This window comes from Scomber japonicus, chromosome 4 (genome assembly GCF_027409825.1).
Source record: "Scomber japonicus isolate fScoJap1 chromosome 4, fScoJap1.pri, whole genome shotgun sequence".
NCBI lineage: Eukaryota > Metazoa > Chordata > Actinopteri > Scombriformes > Scombridae > Scomber > Scomber japonicus.
Genome location: NC_070581.1, coordinates 17,844,335 through 17,865,443, shown reverse-complemented (window position 1 = coordinate 17,865,443; position 21,109 = coordinate 17,844,335). Strand labels below are relative to the sequence as shown.

General features: G+C 39.1%; 1 protein-coding gene across 1 annotated transcript; it reads right to left on the bottom strand.

The window, feature by feature from the left end:
- Nucleotides 1–96: 96 nt before the first annotated feature.
- Nucleotides 97–20,834, bottom strand: LOC128357496 (RNA-binding motif, single-stranded-interacting protein 2-like). The gene is made up of 14 exons (XM_053317854.1): nt 20,720–20,834; nt 13,220–13,416; nt 9,807–9,865; nt 8,339–8,430; nt 6,003–6,160; nt 5,567–5,646; nt 5,306–5,415; nt 5,133–5,179; nt 4,949–5,042; nt 4,687–4,737; nt 3,834–3,944; nt 3,392–3,472; nt 3,204–3,294; nt 97–3,065 (listed from the first exon to the last, which is right to left on the bottom strand). The coding sequence occupies exons 1-13, from the start codon at nt 20,789–20,791 to the stop codon at nt 3,217–3,219; spliced, it is 1,230 nt and encodes a 409-aa protein (XP_053173829.1). The 5' UTR covers nt 20,792–20,834; the 3' UTR covers nt 97–3,065; nt 3,204–3,216.
- Nucleotides 20,835–21,109: the final 275 nt, after the last annotated feature.

Below are 21,109 nucleotides of genomic sequence, written 5' to 3'. Positions count from 1 at the left end.
AAGAGCTTTTATAAGATGCTACATGCAAAAATGTAGTCTAAGAAGCACGAAAACCACAGTGAAAAAAAAGACAAGTTCAAATTAAACCATGTTAAAAAGTTTAATAGCTGTAGGGTTTTTTTCTATGAAGGAGACAAAAGACCTGCATCATGGCACAGACAAGACAAACATTTACTGAGGAGAGGTTTTTTTATGCACAAAACAAAAAGAAGGCTGCATGGACATTGTGGAACAATGAGTTGCAAACTGACTCCACATATGACTTGATGAACAGAATGACCTTCAGTTTAAAGATTTCTAAATTGCATCCAAAATTAGCAGCAATAGTTCATTAGTCTCAGTGAGCTACCACTGGATAAAAAAAAATGGAATGAACACAAAGTATTAATCAAAAGATGTGAATATTTCTTTGCTTCATAGATCTCTAGTTAATGCAGAGTGATTTGATATACCAAAACAAAACTTTTAAACATCAGCAGTGCATGAGAAAAAACTTCCATTCAGATATCAAGCCCAATTCTGAGTAGCACCCTTCCAGTGAAATCTAAAGAATTTTTGTGAAATTCACTCCGGTAACAGTTTCATGTTTTAAGAACAGAAAACAGCTTCAATTACTCCGCAAGAAAGGAAATAAACAAATAGATGGGACACATACAATTTTACCAAAACATAAAAATGGCTACTGGATGGAATATTGACTTGCATCTAAAACAACTCTGCTAAGTCCAAATAAAAAAAGTTGGTTAGACAAGTGAGCAACACTCGCCTTCATACACATAAGCACACCTGCCATATATTTTTTAGTTCCTACATTTTGTATAGTCATAATAACAACCACATTTTGGTATGAACAAGTTCCCTTTTAATGCAGAAATTGTACTAACAATTAATGAACCAAAGCTGAATGTGTCAGTCAGAAAACTTGTGATATAACACATACATGTGTAATGAAAGTGAGCCAGGATGTGAGGTCATTTTTACGAGGTGATCCATTTTCATCATGTGAGGTGTCTCTTGGATATCTGTAGTATTGCATTTATAAGGATAATAAATTAATTGCATAGATCATCAGACCTTGGGCGTGTTTTCCGAGCATTGGACGGAAGAGTTAAAGGATGCGGACACAGTACCAGCTGTGAACAGCCATGAGACCTACTGTAGTTGGTTATTGCCTGTGAACCTTGTACACAAACTGAATCTACATTGCTCTGGCAGGATGAGGTAAGTCAAGGTTTTGAACATATATTTCTCTGGCATTGTTCCCAACTGCTTGGGGCACAACTCTGTAACAATGTGTCTGAACCTAGCATACATGATTCATTCATGATCAGAAGCAATGTTCATAAAGTGCCAACATTTGTGACACAGACAGAACGGAAATGTCTTTTTAAAAAAACACACACATTAAAGCCTCTTTGAAATCAATGCAGAAACCAAAACGACAGAAGTATGCAAACATACAAACAAACAAACCACTATTTCAAAAAAAGAAGAAGCTGAAAACATCTATTTCTCACTATTTGAAGCACATAACACACTATCAAAAATAAAATCAAAGTTTCTTTGAAAAATAGGATCAATCTTAACAGTATTTAAAAAATGAATTAAAAAAACTTAAGAAAACCTTTAAATAAGAGATGTAAAAAAAAAAAAAAAAAACAACATGAAAATGAAAAACAAAAATGTAGAAGTAGATGCAAACACACAGCAATGGCCAATATTAAAGCATCACTACACTGGCCATATCAATCCACCTAAAGAGATATAACAGGACAGAGCCACGCTTTACCAGTTGATCTCCATATCTATGTAATAAGAACTCCATACTCTAATAACAACATCTAATTCTTGCTTCAGAAAATACATTTTTGGGACATTTTGGGGGGGAAGATTCAGACTCCCGTTGTATAAAAGGGATGCTCGGGACAAAAAGCAAACACAGCAATGAATAAATTGCTATGTTCAGACAATGTTGTCATTAAAAAAAACTGAAGCATTACTACACTGATGAAAGGAAATCAAAAGAAAGCCTAAATAATTTTAATTCTCTTATTTACAGGCAGCTCTGAGTGAGATGTGATTCCTGTTAAGCAACTTTGGATTTCATCAAGCGGAGCAGCTCAAAGTGAACCAATATTTTTGATAATAATCTCTGGAATGCTTTAAATCTACTTAGCTCTTGTATAGAAGTCTTCTCTGTGAAATCTGTCATGAATGAGCATCATCTCTACTTTATCTTTTCTTTTGTAATCTTCTGATTGTCTGAAGCTTTGATGGGATTATTGGAACTATAAATTATTTGAGAGTCAAGTGCCAAAAATCAGCAAGACCTCTTCAGGTACGTTTTCTGAACCTGATAAACTTGCTGCCATTTCAAGAGAAGCTAATGCAAACCAGCACCGTAACCGGCCCAAAATATGAGTCACTGGATGTTTTCAATTAGTTTTTTTTGAGTGTTCTGTATTCATATATTTGCACCAATCAATCAAAGTAGGACACATGAAGCTAGAAACACACAAAAACAAAGAACTATGTACAAAAGGCAGGTTCAAAGCCTGAACAAATCAGAAAAAAAGTGAAGTAAAATCAGCACATCTTACAACAGGTCAAAACAAAACATGACTCAAAATGAAACATGGTGTTGAAATGTTCTTTTCCTGGTTTCATTCTAGCTCCCCGGAGTAGTGTTACTGTAGAAAAGAAAATGAAATTATGTTCAAAAATCCTTTTAAATGTGTGTCGTGTGTGGGTTTGTGTGTGTGTGTGTGTGTGTGTGCCTGTGTGACTTTTTGTCTTGACTTTTATCAAAATAGATGCTCCTCATTCTGTTCTTCTGTTTCCCATCGCCTGCCATCCTCCAGCCTTGTTTGTTTGGAGTAAAAGAGTTTGTTTTAAAATATGAGTTTGTAGAAAATATCTTTTTTTTTTTTTTTTTTTTTTTTGTCCTTTCTGTGTAACAGTCCATGTTCCTCCCGAGTGTCTCGCGCATAACGTGTAGAGTCACTGTGCTGAGTTTCAGCATTCTGGACCTCTCTTTGGGAGTCAATCAGGCTCCAGTGGAAGGTCTGACACAGGGTTACAAGACCAGATGGTTAGAAACAAGAGCTACAGCTGCCTTTTGCAGTAGAACCACATGAAGATAAAAATGTTTTCATACTAAGAAATACATATCGATGCACACACCAGCAATGATCAAAACCCACCTCTGCCACCTCTTCACTTGTTATGCTGGTAGGAGTAGGTTGTGTGTTCTGTAGGTGTCTCTATGGCAACAGGTTGCTGGACGGCACTTTCCTGAGAGGAAGGCAGCAAAGATTAAATCCATGAGTAATTGTTTCACATAACATTTCAGCGTCATACTGTTCTAGTGAGAGAAAACAGAAGTCATTACCTCAACTGAGATGTTGGTGGCAGGCACTTGGGTGTACTGGGGGATATAGGTCCCCTGCATAGATGTGTTTGCAGGCATGTACTGCAAGAGAATGGAAATTATAACTTTATAAGATGTGTAAATGAAAATCAAGATGTACCATACAAGATTTATGTGTCATATTACATGTGCCTTCATCAGCTTAAATTATAAAAGGCAGCTGCAATACAAAAATAACACCAAATCCTATTTATGCTGTAGAATTCATCCAATTTGTGCAAAAAAAAGAAGAAAAAAGTTGGTGGTGAAACACTCAGTAAAAGCTGAGATCATTGCTTCTCTCATCCCTCAGGTATCATCTTGTATAACACAGAAATGCCAGAGTGTGCTTTGTGCAGTTTACTGACATTGCCTAACATCAACATTTGCATTTTCAAAAAAAGCTGCTTTCAGCTGTACTGACTGTGCCACTGCTGCCCATGGAGAGGTGGCTGAGCTGCTGCGTCAAGGGGCTGATCATGGAGGTTGGTTGGATGGACATGGTGTGATCCATTCCTGGTGTCAGGACTGCTCCCTATGGAAGAACACACAGTGGTGTAAGCACTTGCAGTTTAAAAATATGGCTGACAGTTTTTCTTATTGTCTACAAATCTCATGTGCTGAGCCAAACTAACAATGAACTGATCTACTTACAAGTATTGTGTGTGTATCCAAAATATGATAGATCTTATTTGCCTGTGCTATAGAGCTCTGTTTGTCAAAAAAACTATTAAAAATGAGTCAACGAGCCACACCGTTGCACTGTGCAACATGCTCATTTGCCCTGAAGAGAGTGATTACAATAGTTTGTTTAGAAATGGCTCCAAAGACTAATAACAGCTATCATATTTTCAGTCTCAGGAGAGCAGCTATTGTACAGCAGACACTACTGCACATGTGCAGAAACAAGGTTCCATTTACAGAGGTTCACCAACTTGTGCTAAAAACCACAACATCTTTGTATTACATTGTACATTTATCAAAGAACTTCAGTACAAAGTCAAGAGGTTGTGATATGTAGCACAACCAGCTAGCGATGCTCTGTAAGTAGAATCGGATGTTCGACAACAACAAAGGTGTTCGGCACAGGTGAGTACAATATATCAGGCTTTGGATACACAGTAAGTGGGATCAGTAAAGAAAATCGTCAGCTTGATCCTTGACCATAAAGACATTGTCAGTCAGAAAGACAGTCTGACAGAATGTGAAGACAAGATGTTAAAAGGCTTCTCCTGTACCAAAGTAGGAAAGAGGACCAATAGCTTTAATATACTCACTGTGGGTGGCATAATGTATGACTGGTGGTGTATCCAGGATGGGTTGTGTACCTGCAGAAACAAGAAAGACACAAGTGTACTAAGACACATTTACATAATATAAACAGGTTTTATCAATTTATAAAACAGGAGATATCTCTTAAATTCAACTGTATTGTAAAGCAGTTTTTGGCAATTAATGCTTCACAATGACAGGATACTTAAGTTTAGCATTTTAACTAATTAACATCCCAGCTTTGAGGGTCTGAAACTACCCCAGTACCTGGTAGGTGGACACAGGTGAATGCATGTATGGGGAGAGGGAGGTTGGCCCAATCATCCGGGTTGGGGCAATGTTGTAGGGAGAGGAGTAGAACCTGCAGAAAGAGGCACAATGATATTAGTCACCACAGCATGATCCCACTCCCCCTGGGTGTACAAGTTTTTTTCATACTCGTAGTACTGACCCGTTCTGTAAGGCTGTGGTGGGGTCATATGTAAGGGTCATTCCTCCCTAGAGGAAAAAGACAAAGGACAGTGTTATTATGAGTGCGATCAATGTATTATTCCAGATGCCTCAAGTGATGTTGCATAATAAACATGAACAGTTTTCATGCATGAAGGAAAAGAACAAACTCACAGTCTCCCCATCTCTCATCCAGGTCCGGCCATTCTGCAGATATTTGCCCTGACTCTGACGCTTCTTCTGGCCTCCATCTGCAAATTTACACAACAAGGGCTCTGGGGGCACTGCACCGGGGGATTTAAGAAAACAAAATTTAAAAAGAAATTAAGATTACATTCTGTATCATAAATTAGATTTTTTTTCTTGAGCTGGTAATTTGTTTTAAAGATGCAAGATCTGAACATGTATCACCTCAGACAAAAAAGGAAAACTGACCTGGAACTCCAGGTGGAGTCTTGATATATTTTCCATTGAAATGTTGGATGATGGCCTCACATTTCTCTGTTGACTCCATCCTGTAGAAAAGTAATTATATGTGTTAATTAAAAGAAAATATAGTGTTCAACAGTAGAGGCTACAAGGAGTCACTGCTGTGTCCTACTTGAATATAGAGTAATAATGTGGCTCTGGAGGTGGATAAAAGCATTATTCTGTACAAATGCAGCCATTTGAATAGTTCAGGTAGATAGTTCTACCCATCCTGGCCACCAGAGGGCTCAGTCACCATGATTAGTTCAGTAAAAATATACCTTCAACACTGAGTACTCTAAATCAGTTTTTCAGTATTTTCTTCAATTCATGAGGCTACACTATAACTAATCAATTTTAACCGGCTGTACTAAATCACGTAACAAAATATCCAAGTTGATACCTGGCAAAGCCCACTCCCCGGCTGGTTCCATTGGCGTCACGGAGGATGCGAGTGGAAATGGCCTGGCTGAAGGGCTTCAGCATGTTCTCCAGCTCCTGCTCGTCCATGGACAGTGGCAGGTTGGAGATGTACAAGTTGGTGGGGTCCTGCTCCTGTTGCTGTGAGTGAAGAAGAGTTTAAAAAAAAAAAAGACTTGAGGAGAATATGAGGAGCAGTCAGAGCCGTTCATTCCACAACTGTGGAATTACGACTGGAGCCCTCCAAAAATCACAAGCCATACAAAAGCTGCATGAGGGGATTTATATAACCTTTTAAAAAGGAAGTGTGTGAGATGTCTGATATTATGAAGGATGTCAAGGGGAGGACATTAGACGGTTAAAACAACAGTTTGAAAGAAAGGGTAGAGGGTTTGAAGCTGAAGGCGCATTTCATTTTGGCTTTGTGAAAGAAAGCGAGCTGCATGGATGAGCTCTGAGGAGAAAACAGATATTCAGAGATGGTGGAGATAGCACTCTGGCTGGACTTTAGCTGAACTTCTCCCTCATTTTGACTATCTTTATCTTCTCTACTTGTATTCATCCTCTCTCATACTCTATCATCCACATGTTATTACCAAAAGGGTAGAAGATAGGCCCATTGTGTGAGACCAGCCTCTGTAAGAGAGTGAACATGCAGGATCCAGGTAATGTGATATCAAAGCATAATTAAATTTCAAATGGCTCTCCATCCATGGACAATCTGAAGTCATTACTTGCTCTTGCTCAGTGCAGAATCACAGCAAAGACGTTTTGGACAAAGACCTTTGGAAATTATCTGAAGAACATCTGAACCATTGTGCTATCATCTCCCCACGAGCAAACATTATCATCCTGTTTCCTATGTCATGGTAATAATATGTCGCTTGCATTCAAGCCGTTATATTCATGTGTTAATCCTGACCTTGAGTGCAGGCACAGAGGCCTGCTCTGTTGGCTTGCATAAATCTAACAAATTATGCAGCTATTCCAAATCTGAATTTGACATTATTAGAAAACAACCTCAAAGAAACTCTTAAAATGCCAGTTTCCTTCATAGTTTTGAACTATTCTGTAGGCCTTTTTTTCTTTTCTTTTCTTCCTACTCAAACAAATTTAATTTGACCAACAGTATCTTGTAAGATAACCAATCTGTATCACCCTCCAACCATTATGCATATTCATTATCTCAGAGTGCAGATGTGATTAAAAACCTGTAAATGTAGCGTGAATTAATTTCCATCCCATGAATAATGCATGTGTAATTGCTGCGACCTGCGCTGAAGGTGATTTCTCCTTCACCTCCCTCCTCCTCTTCCTCCTTCACAGCAGCGCATACAAGCGATGAGGCTTGCACCCACGAGAGTGAGCAGAGGAGACCCACTGTGGATTTCAGCCGTGAATGAGTCATAGAGAAATCTGACGCAAACATAAGCCTTGTTGTAAACCTAGAGTGAAGGGGTGAGTGAAATCAAGTTATGTTGCGAGCAAGAAGCCATATGAATGTCAGTGATCCAGCTTAACGAGAGATCAGCTTTCCCAGGGTGTTGGTGGCGTGCGTGCGACTGCGTACTTGTGAGTGTGTGTCATAATCTGGTTGAGGCAAGGCTGGTGGATAATGTGTGTGTGTGTGTGTGTGTGTGTGTGTGTGTGTGTGTGTGTGTGTGTTGACAGGGCGGGTGGCTGGGCATAGGGCCCTGCTGACTGGGGAGCTGCTCAGACACTGAGTCAGATGCCACCAGGGAGAACAGACAGGTCTTTTGTGCATAGCGCAGGCCCTGGGACACACTCTACCAGCACCACCACCACTATGAAGCATGACAGACACATGTACCTGTGTCCATCCATGCACCTTGATTGTGCACACACATATTCTATAGCACATTAATACCTATAAATACACTGATTTAAGCATACAACCATGTGCACATGCATTGCTCCGCCCAGTTAACACAAGCATGCGCACACACCCACACACACACACAAACAAACTGTGGCTTAATTGGCTTATTTTCGGGAACCATGGCTCGTATAACAAAAAGGGGAAAGGAAGAGAGAGAAAGAGCTTGAGACAGCTTGAGGAGACATTCATAAGAAGCAGATAAGACCGTGGCGTAACCTTCTGCTGCAAGGTTAATGATTCATCATTTAATTTGAAATTAATAATTCATCCTTTAACTTTTTGCTGAGTCGCTGAGTCACTGCCTCAATGTCTTGTTCATGTGCTGAGAATTTAACTCAGGCCAACAATCTGAATGAAAGTGATACCAAGTAGTAATAAATAAACCCACCAAATATTGACATGTCGAGTAGGGCTCTTACCTTGGCCATCTGAGCCTGCACTCCACCTGCCTTCAGCGCCGTCACTGCCTTCTGAGCTGAGGCAGGACTGTCAAAGTCAACAAAGCCATATCCTGCAGGGACAGACACACACAGCAAGACATACACTTATGACAACAAGATATGCACACTGCACGATTCTATGGACACAGGCATGTAATTTGAACTTGTGAAGCACTCACAGTGGAAGTGTCTGAGTCTAAAGAGACTGTCAGCTATGTCTGGGCTGTGTTTCTCCATGAAGGGACGCTATACAGTTATACAACACTGTCCATTTTATGTCACACAATACACACCTGTTAAGGTATAGTGTGAAGTTTAAAACACAGTAACCATTTGGCAACCAAGGCAAACAGCTTTATTGAGACAAATGTATCAGTAATGTGTTGATACTGATCCTTTCAACTGAAATCTGTAATTTTTCACACACCCTAAAAACTGCAGAGATGACTAATCTATCTATTGGCTTTCTTCTGACGTTATTTCACTCCTTTGTTGTTGATATGCTGTGAAAATATCGTCAACTGACAAGATAAGGTGTTAATGAATACATTATCTTCTAGACAGGCACAATCCCAGAAATCCAAGCATTTCTCACATGTGAAGTCTCCAATATTGATATAGTATATATAAGTGTTTATCTGGTTTACAATCTAAGATGTAGGTAGTTAAAATGAAATTATAGTTAAGCAAATAACATGGATTTCAAATCTTAAAATTGAGATTTATTGACTCCCGATCATAGTTGCATGGTATGAAGTATAGATAAAAATATAAAGATCATAACAGTCAGGGAGTGCCCTAGTGGTTGAGTGGTTAGAGGAAATGCCACATAATCGTAGTGTCCCTGGTTCGAATCTGGCCAGGGACCTATTCTGCAGGTCATTCCCTTCTCTCTCTCTCCCTGTTTCCTGTCAGCTTCTCTGCCACCTACTAGCTAAAATAAAGGCAAAAAGCCAAAGAAAAATAAAAGAACCACTATAAGTAAAATAAGCTAAATAACATAACAGATAATAAATAAAAACACAATAATAAAGACACAATAGATAAAAGCAAATATAGTTAGTAGTAAAAGAACTAAGACTGCAGAACCCCTGATTCCAATATACTTAAATCCTGTATATAAATAAATATGTAAACCTTTTTGGTGACCTTGGAAATTCTGGTGTTATTAACCTTTGACCACCCTAATGAAGGCAAGATAGCCGAAAACTTTTGGTAAATAAAGCGAGGCGTACTGGAGATCTTTAATTCTGGTTTTCATACAACATATACTTTTCCAATAATGGCTCCTGTTAAAATTCATCATACAGTAAAGGTATACTGTACATATACTAACATACTTTTGAGCTCACTTTGCCACATCTGGACTGAATCTCCTCTGAACTGATCTTTTAGCCTCTGCTCAACAGTTTGTATGCATCAACCAGCTGATGCCTTTATTTCTCACCTTTGCACTTGTTGGTAGTCTTATCCAGGATCGCCTTGGTGGATACTATTTTCCCAAACCTGCAAAACAGTGAGGTTCATACTCAGAAGTGCAATGTGTACTGAAAATAATTACCTGTTTCCATTGAATATCACTATTGCAACACTGCTTAGGCAACATGGTCTCTCTGTAAATTTGACACACCCTAAGAGACTGTGCTCCATGATGATTGTATTATAATTCACATGATAGATTCAGTGCAATGACACTGAATACACCATCTGATAATAAATGATGTGCATAGGGAAATCTAGAGAGAGGGGGTGGGACATAAATTAAATGAAATAAGAGTAATGTCCCGTGAGTTTCTGTATGCTGGAGAGGACTATAGATTTTCCATTTTTATTCATTCCAGCTCACACACAGATGTCAATAGGGATCATACATCGAGGGGAATCCAACATGACATGAAAATATGGTATAAATAAATGTCTCTGCTGCACTTTCACATTGCTTCAAAACGCACTATCAATGTGAAAATCCTGCATCATCCATCCAGCTGGCCAGCTATACTGTAGATACTGCAGATGCATAGCATAGGATCTGGCTCAGGCAAATGTGTCTGTGCGGCAGAGTGTCTATCGGTTCCCATCTCTCGAGGCATGTGCATGCAGTGTAATCTGATATGCCTCTCCTTGGCTGTCCTGTCCAATGCTGGCTCCCAGCCACACTCTCGTTCTACTAACCAGCTTCTCTAGGCAGTACTCAACTTTCCGCTGGGTCTTAGTGCCCCTCCAAATGCAAGCCAGCTCTGATCCAGTGACACTGCATTTCATCTGGGCTAGAATACATTTTATTAACAAGGATTAAGTGATGACCGGCTAAAATTGCTATCTGACATTTAATCTGTTGGATTGCTCCAAATTGGAGATGAAATGGATTCTTTTAAATTACTCTTTTAAAAAAAAGAAATTACTCTCCCTTTAGAAACAAGTGAAATCTGTGCATATTTATTCTGTACCAAAGTGCTTTAGAGTCACATGTGGAGATAATGAAGTGTTTACGGGAATATCTAATTCTACATAATTGATTTAGACAATATAACAATTGACTACACAATTACATTTTGGAAATATAAATAAAGGATACACATATAGTATAGAATACACAGTGTGTTCCCATTTTACTTCTCTTACTTTAGTTGTTTACTCATAGGTCTCAATATAGAGCAATGCAAAATCCTATATCACTGTTTACCATCTACTAAAGTTCACATTACACAACTAACTCCCTTCTTCTGTGGATTCTGAGGACTTCAAGAAATAACTTAAAACATATTTAAACTCAGAGGCTTTTTGCCATATCTGATTCTTGTACAGTTTCATTCTTAAGTCTTTCATTTGTGTTTATACCCTAAAACCAACAATTCTATATAAATTAAGCTGCTTTGACTTGACATTCTTTTCTAACCAAAGGTAGAGCGGACATACGCTGTTACAGTCCAATCCAAATTCTTTGTAAACTCCATCCAGTATTGGTTAAGTAAAGCTCTGATGTATTATGCATTTGAGTTTCTATATAACATGACTATTTCATGGTGCATTTCTGATTCCAGGCCATAGGATAACACCAATTGCACTGAGTGGATATGCCAATGTCTTCCTCTATTTTCATATGCATCATTACTGTGGCTACACAGCAATCCAACCAGTCCAGTACACCACATTATGACTAGTCTTTTAAGCTGTGAACTGTGCTTGCTGCGCTTCTCTGCTTACACAGTTGAGATACCCGTTTACTAAATTGTGCTCAGAGGTCTCGGGCTACATGATGCAGAGCGAAGAGGGGCTGGAGACTCAGCCATGTGTGAGAGAGCACAGCATCCACAGTCAAGCCCAATGTCTATCCATGGTCAACCACCAGAGACGGACCAGGGCAAGAACCAGAGCCACAGTGCGGCACCCGATAGACAACTGCAGGGGCCGGAGATGGGGAATCAACCCCCATCCCCTCCTCTCATCCATCACTCCATACACAGTAGATCTCCGAGCTTGCATACTACAACTCTCTGTGTGGGGGGAGGGGAGCTCCCGGAGTGTTGTGTCATGACAGTATGCACACATTTACTTTTCAAACTTTATTAAAGTGAGTCTAATCCCCTTCATGACTTGTCTTCCTGCTGTTTTACATCCTCATCTACAAGGATTTTCTGTATTAACTATTATTGGATACATTATCCTCTCAGTCTAGTTTAACTGAGAATTACACTGGCTTTAATGTGCTCTGCTAAAAGGCAAATTTCATGCAGTGATTTTATCTACTCTGTAAAAGCAGAAATATGAGAACTACCCCCACAGAACACCACCTGACACACAAACCCTGAACTCCATTCACTCCTCCCCCCTGATTCTCTCCATCCACATTACCCCCCCTCCCCTCCCCCCTTCATGCCATTGCCCTTGTTTGTCTTTCCCTTTCCCCTGGGCTCGCCGTTTCCTGTAGGGTTGGGCAGCCTCATGTGAGCCATATCTTCCAGACAGCTGTAAAATAGCAGGCCTCTCCCTCCCTCTCTCCCTTTTTCAATCTCTCTGGCTCCCCTTTCCCTCCTTTTCTCTCACTCTTCTCTTCTCTTAGATTTTTTCTGCTCCTCTGGTTCTCATCACCAGACTCCAGTATTCAATTAAGAAGGCCCAGATCATTTATCTCAGCCCCTTCTTGTTTTGATGTCTCCCACTGAAGGACTAACAAACATATTGGATGGATTGGTTGATGCTGCTGTTTGATGTCAGACTATATGCTAGCCACAGCAGAGTTTTTGAAGACTCACTCTGATGAGAAACATTGCATGGTACATAATAGTACACAACATGACTTTGACTTAGGACAGTCTCATTGTAATCATATTATATGATGATGATCTAGAAGCATAATTAACCTATAATTCATATAGGTTAAATGTCTAAGAAGGAGCAAGAGGAGACAGACAAAAAGCATTAGTGTGAGAGAGAGACTAAACATACTGTACCTAGTTGTTGGAAAGTCTGTGCTTTCACTTTGCCAAACTGAAAGGTCTTAGTTTGAAGCCCAAATGATTGTTGTTTTTTCCATAAGGCCACTAAATGATGGTCCTTAAAAACGTGGATGAAAATGTGTCTCTCTTCTCTGTTCCAGAAATACCTTTGAAGGGGTGCTAAAGCATTCATGAGCAGTTCACCTGTCATCCATCTACTGTATTTGCTAAAGTAGTCATGCAATCCTTAATGCCTTCAGCCAGTCAACAAGCCATCACCCATCTATCTATTCACCCATCACTCTGTTCTATCTTAATCTGCTCTGCTCCCCTAAACTGGTTCATGTGTGCAGAGGAAAGCCAGAGGAAGATTTATTGGGTGTGCATGTAGAGGTTGGAGAAATCGTTGTTTTGGGTGACTTACGGCTGACAGAGTTTGACCAGATCCTGGTCTGTGGTTCCTGGATGGAGGCCACGGATGTAAAGGTTGGTTTTGCTCAGCTGCTCTCCTCCACTATTGCTGCTGCCATTGCTGATAGTAGAGGTGGTGGTAGTGTTGCTGTTGTTGTTGTTGGGGCTTGGAGGAGCCATCTGAAGATTGGAAGGGGACACATACGTCTGCTGCAAAACAAATATAGGGCATAGTCAGATTTGGGATAGTGTAGTCATGAAGGCACAAAGCAGATTCAAGGTTCAAGGTAGAATTTATTGTCATTCTCTCCAAACGCAATACTCATTATACATGGAAATGAAATTGTGTTCCCTCATTGTTATGGTGTACACAAGAACAGTAACAATAAAAATAGAAACAACAAAGTAGTAGTTTTACTTATTTAGCTCCATGAAATTTTATATATGCACTGATGCAGTAAGTAACTGGGTCTAAGAACGGTCCACTGAGTAATTTACTATAACTACAGGAAGAGAAGAAAATCAATAAAGGACACAATTAGCCAGAATAGGACAAAAGTGGCTGGTTAGCCTAATGATATGGTGTCAAAGGTGTCAAAATGGGGCCAGAAAGTCACAGCCTGGATATCAAAAGCAATTTAGCTGCATCTTCTGATTTGGCAAGTCAGGTGAGATGAGACAAAATGAGAGAGAAAATAAAACAGATGCACATAAAGAAAGAAGCGAATCAAAGACTATGATAAAGAACAATATGTGAGATTGCAGAATGCACCATAAACAGAATGTGCAAAAACATGCACATATTCATATTAATAGGTCATACAGAAAGATGTACAGAAAATGTCTTTGTATGTGTGTCATAGAAAATCCCAACTACAATGTTACATAGATACTTCAACCATTTACTATGAAAATGAATCAAACTGATGTAGTCTCATCAAGCAGCCAGTGGTGATTTTGTTTCTCCAGTATAACTTGCTTGGCTGGGAGATAAATAAATGGTGACCCTATGGTCAATGTTCACTATCAGTCTGCACAAAAATGGAGGAAGTGGAGGAATATTTTCAGATTTTAAGTATAATCCAGTCTTTAACGCTGACTGGCATTGGCACTATAGTATAGTAGTCTTATTAATACCTCTCTGCTAATTTAATTATATCAAAATTCAGAAGAACATCTTAATAGACTAACTGTATTAACTCATTCATATAGAGAACAAGACACTGGGATACTGATTTTACCCTAACTTTCTTTTTTTATTTTTAAATATATATATTAGTGATGGTTTAGACATGCTGCTTTTGGCAGAAATGTGAACTGTAAAAAAGTACACCATACATGGGAACTTCTGTACATATGCTTTGCTTATCTTGTGAAGGCAAGTGAATCCTTTCATAAATGTAAAAACAAAGCGTATAATATTAAATCTGGGTGGAACTAAAGTGGCTGAGCTACATTATGCTGCAAGAGAGGCTTTTATGTTGTGGGTTAAAGCTGGAAAGGTTTTGAGAACAGTTTTCATTGGGAGTTCCAATGAAAACTGTTCACAGTGAGATCTGTGGATTATCCACAGAAACCGGGACATTGTTTCTGGAAATAAACTTTTAAATTGGGTTTTTCAAATGGATTTTTTCAGCGCTTTGAACAGCACAAACCATTTCCATTCACTGCTATTGTCTTGGGAAGATGGCAGAATTCTTGAAACCTAAACTACATGCATGGATACAGCCTCCTAAATGTATTTTGTCATAAGAATTAAGGTCACGTATTTTAGCAAATCTCTCAGATGACTGTATATTAACACTGTCAAAAATGTACAGCATTAAATGTAACTACATATAAGGGAGTAATACAGAATCTTAAATGTGTGTGTGTGCGCATGTAACTGATGCATTGGTAATTTTTGGTGGCAGCTGTTTTCATCAGATGGTTGCATTCATGACTAATCTCTTGGTACCATAGCTCAGAATAACTCAATTACATTGGATTGTAAGTAAAATGCCAGCTAGGTTTGGCCTTGGTGTTGCCTCCCTCTCAGTGCTGGAGAAGGAGGAACTGTTTGATTAGTTAGGGTCACCAGGCTTGGCCCCCGGGAACAATGGGATGGCTTGTTGGACACCACAAGGTCAGCAGTGGACCACCAGCCTATTAACAGAGAGGGAGTTGTCAAAAGACTGCTGGAAGCAAGCTAATTATGACCTCTATTCCTTTCTGCTGTGGATCTGGTCTTGGCAACTAGTATAAGATTATTGGGGATCATTACATTTCATAAAATAAAAAAAAGACAGAGATTTTAAAGTTTAGCAGTGAAAGTGAAAGTGCAGTGCAGTGAAAACAAGATATTTAAATCTGGCCTAGATGTTGCAACAGGAGAAAAAAAACACTCAAAATACCTCATTGTGTCAGAACCAATGATGTGTGTGCCAATGAACCACAACCAATCAACAAATTGAGCTCCAACTAAATGTGCTGTAATTGGTCACACATCACATCAGTCAACACAGAACAACAGCTCTCCCTAAAACAAATGTACAGATTTAAAAAATGTTAACGTATAAAAAATATCATCAACAATTTGAAGTGCCCTTGGTGCAACAGCTTTGGAAGTAACCTGCAAATGATGAACTGTTTCTGTAGCAGCAATATTGTATACAGATAATTTGGAAAAGTTCTTGCCCCTACAATATTACACAATGTCAAATATGGATGAATTATACAGAATTATAATATATAGAACTATAATATAATGTCCTATAAATGGTTTAGAAAATCTTCTGTTCTTCTGAGGATGATATTCACTTCGAAAAAGGTTAATACTGAGGTCCCTGAGAATATGGCATGTTTTTTTGTATTTATAAGCTAAAGTATCAATGAGACTATAATTAAAATAGGTCATGTCAGTATTTGGTGGTTGATAAATACTATGTATGACCATATTTTTATTTGTGTCAGACAAAATTTCAATTAACTGATTTAACCTCTATTTCATCTGAATTTTGAAAAAGGTTATGTTGATGAGCAAAATCAAAATTTTGATGAGCAAAGATGTCTGATGATGTGAGTAGAGTTATATGACAGCAGTTCATAAAGGTCTAGTCCTAGCTAGTACCAGCTGATCATCATTTTTAGGGAGACTACGAATATTTAAGTGCAAAACAGTTTACATTTAAATGGAAATGATTCTCTGAAGCAGCTGAATTAGAATTCACTGTAGTATTCACAAGAGTAGAAATGTTAGTAGGGGAACTTTGAATCAGGGTCAAAATCTGTTTCATGACAAACATTTTAATCTCTGCTCAGTCCAAATGGATTAAATGGAAATGGAAATGGGATAATGGAAATGGAATAATGGCAACATTAAGGGTTAAATTAAGTAGGTTTAATGTTTATTATTTTTCCTGTAATTTTTGCTATGTGTCAAACTACAGTATATTAGCTCACAAAAAGGTGTTCCTATGTTAGTTTTTCTCATTGTAACGTTTCATTACGTTACATTCACACAATGAAATGGAATGCTTGTTAATGGTTCTGACACATCTTTAACTATGTTCAAATAAGGTTTATTACTCTTGGATAAGACATATATTTTCCTTTGTCTGTAATAACAAAACTTTAAGCCCCTCAAACATGGAATATATGACATGTAACAAACTGAGAGCATACAGACTTGTTAAAATGATGCTTCCAGTAATGACACCTTTCTGATAAGAGTAAAAGTCAATTTACTTGAGTTCCAAGTGATCATACACAGATTTTCAGCCAGCGTATAGCCTACCTCAAGTAAACTGTCTACCAGCAGGATAACTATAAAAATGGACATGATCAAAGATGCACATAAAGCATGTACAATGATGTATGTGTGAAATATGAATGCAATTTTTGCTAATAGACCTCACTGCTAAACCCTGAATACAGAAGAAATGTGTACTCTTATTACTTATAACTTGTATATATGTATAGCAGTAACATCCTTTCAAACACTACTAACATGATCAGGAAAACCAATTCTTTTACAAGCTTTTTTGTATCCCTACTACTCAGCTGGCTTACATTTTGGACCCAGCCTTCAGAACATAACCCATGTCTTTTTAGTCAAGCTCGGAAAATCACAGTGACTCACAGAGCCCATTCATCTTGGTCCTCTTCTCTAATCTCCCGCTCTTCTTTAGCATCAATAGTACACTGTTTGTTTTTCCACAATCGCAGCCTCTTCCTGTGCTTTCCCATGCTTTCACTGTAGACGTACCGCACAGACTATCAGAAGGGATGCACCTGCAGAGGCCTGGGGAGATAGGATCTGACAGGAGACCGAGTCTGGGCCCAAGCCTGGCTACTGAGGCCTGTCTAATTGGGATCTGAGCTTGTTAGCGGAAAGTGCTAATCCCTCTCATGTGCTCTCCAGTCAGAAGGTAGTGTCTCATTAGGACCGCTCTGCTAGGCTCCTTGTGAGAAAAAGATGGCAGTGAATCAGATCCACACCTACTCCCCATCTGCAACAGTGCCCAGCTCCAGGTGTTTGCCACCCATGTAAGGTAAAGCCAAATGTGCTGGTGCAGATGCAGACACATACGCATGCAGAAGACCACAAATGCAGTTAAGGAGGGAAGGTCAGAGAGTATGACAAGAGACTTAAATAAGACTATACATATCCTTTCAGTTAGTTGGTTCCCAAAATGTGACCTCCTGGCATATTACTGATTTTTCTCCTACTTGTTACTCTTCAGTCCACAGATGCCTACATATCTGTTTACACTGCACCTTACATGCATCACATTGTCATCTCAGAGCATTCCTTACATTCCTTTGTGATACACAAACGTTTGTGTTTCCCCCCCCTTGAGGTGGGGGGTGTGTGTTGGGTTTAAGATTAGGGTTCAAGCTGTCATTGTTAAATTGAACTACATTCCTGGAGACTCTTCTGTGCACATACAGCAAACACTAATTTACAATGAGCATCAAAATGGTATTTCAAAACAACAAATGCACTGTACAACATACAGTCCTCACATCCTAGAACTATCACAGTTTATGCAGTTAGTAGTTAGAGGAAGGTGGGTATAGGTCTTTGTCTCATTATTATAGTTGTGCAAGCAGCAGAACTACAGTAAGTAGCCTACAGCATGGTGCAGAGAGAAGAGGAGAGCTGCAGGAAGCAACTAAAGACTGATGAGGTGATTACAGTTGGAGGGAGCAAAGGTGATGCCCACAGGGAGTACAGGTGACTCAAGGACTTTTTCATCCGAGAGAGAACAATGAGTGTTAAGTGAAGCAGGATATATGCCTTCAACTCAATAGGAATAGCAAAGATGTGAGCCTGATTATCTGACGCTTGAATGTGACAGCTCTGAGGCAATTCAAACATTTTTTTGTGTCTGATACTCAGGATGTCACAACAATCATCCCATTTGGTTCTTTCATTTACTTATCTTTATCCTAAGATAAGCATATAGTTACTTAAAAAGTCCTGAGACAAATAATTACATTAATTTTAAAAAGTGTAAAAAATACATTATTTCAAGATTGTTTTTAAACAATGAAATCAGAACACCCTAAGCCACATAATGGTGTAGCAACATTTCAATAATGCAAGTGAAACTGTTATATAATATATATATATTGTTAAAACAGTGATTTTTTATCCTATGCAACAAGTATAAATTTACAAATACATGAAATATTGTATCTCATATGATAAAGAATTGTCTTAAAAGTGGAGTCCTACCTGTTTGGTATAAGAAACCTTCAAAGGCACAGTGGAAAAGATCATAGTCTTACAGACTTAACATCTTTGTATTATGTTTTTGCAGCTACAAGACAAATAGAGAGCAAGAAAAACTGATGAAAATCCTTGGCGTCCTATGGTTAAAAAGGTGAGACTTCTCCTCACTCTCCTCCTGACTCAATCCAGTCAAATAAAAAAAAAACACCAGAAAAACCTAAACTGTTTTAAACAGGCATCAAGCACCCCGAAGAGAGCTGAAATAAATTCTTAAGACATCAGTTACAGAGGAATGTTCAGGATCTCTTCTCCATGTGAGCTGAACAACTGACAGACAAGAAATCAAGGTATGTGAAACACACAGGGGAGAAGAAAAAAAAGACGAGGAGGGGGGGTGTTAATCGAAAGCAGAGGAAAAGGGGGGAAATCTCTTAATCCTTTTCTTTTCTCCGCCCTTTTTCTCGTAGTAAAAGACACAGACCAGGGGTTACCACTTGACGCTGGGTTTACAAGTCCTCCCTCTATGTGACTTTGGCGCTCTAACAATCTGAAATGTGTATAAAAAAAAGAGAGAAAAAAAAAAGGTGTGTACACGTCTTCTTTCAAGGAAAAAGGTTTGAGTTTGCAGAGCCCCTCTTGAACTGAGCACATTGTCTGAATCCAGGATTCCAGGAATTCCAGGTCATTAATCTAAGCAATCTGAATTCCTGCCAGCCGTGAGGCAGGGAAGGGAATAACACAGGGAAGGAGAGGAGGGAGGTGTTTGATTTCAGTTTGGTTCAAACGTTATTCAAGAATTGCTGAGAGTCAGGCATCAGCATTCCAGTCACACCTTACCAGCAGTCTTTTAAAGACACGTTTTGGCATTAACCTTGACAATTTCTTTAGGAATCAGCACTCAAAATGCTCTCTTGGAAGTGAATGGCGCTTTAAACTGTAGTTGCAAACTATTATGTGTATCATACTGTACAAACCGGAATTTCAAATGTAAAAAATCTATACAATCTATACAACCACCAGAAAAGGTTGGCCACACACAACAATAGCAACACATGAATTATTCATTTGAGTAAGCTAGTTAATCAATATTAGACCTTATATATTGTTCCAGCTCTATGCTCATTTTACCCTACAACTAAGCTGAGCATCCCATATATCCACACACACACAACATGGTAATATTAGACATGATTCATGAGCTCTGTAACTTTCCTCTTCTCCATAGTGCCATGCAAAACCCTCTCAGTCATCATTAGTAGGATTGAAGGGGTGGGGCATATCGGTACGCGTAAAAGAGGAAAAAAAAAACTTTGCCAACTTGTGGTTAATTCAATGAAAACATTACCTTCGCGAAGACGCAGTTAATGTAACCCCTTAGAATTTGTATATAAGGGGAATATAATTAGCCTTTATTAGCTTGTTGTGAGCAATGCGAGCATCTACAGCACATTTGTAAGCTGCGCTCTGGTGTGCAGGCGAGGTGTAGGAAGAGAACAGCGACCGTATCCGAACAAACGAAACTGTAGTAGTAAGCAACGGGCAACAATGTAACGGGCCCAGTGCTCATTTATAACAATGTGGCGACAGCATCAAGAAAGACGACAGCAAAGGCTTGCAAACAAGCAAGTAAGAGAGTTTAAACGTCGCCTGTGATCCACTTTCAAGGACACTGCAGCTTAAACAGCCGAGCAGCTTTTAACTGGAGAGGCTGAGCTCGAACAACACCGCATCGAGAAATATAACTCGGTAATCCATTAGGAGAGGATAGAAGTAGGTTGTGGTGCTGCTATTTACCTTCTTGCTGTTTTTGACGGGGTAGCCGTTGTATGGGTTGATTCCTGTCCTTGGCGGCACAGAGAGCAGCATTTTTAACACGGCGCTGTGTCCGGAGGAGCGGAGAGCCAAGGCAGTCAGCTGACGTCAGCCAGGGAAATTGAGCCAGGAACAGCGGTAGTGATTGGAGTCGCTCTTCCCAGCACTCTGATGTGCTCCACACACACTACACTGCCTATGTGCTCATGTGATATAACTGACTTTATCTACGGCGTTAATACATAGGACCCCACAAACATACTCTCCTTCTAAATAATAAATGAAAACACATTTTACTTGTATAGAACTATAAATTCCTCTGTAAAAGCGCCAATCCAAGTCATCCAACTAGGATTTTGTTTTTTTTTTGGT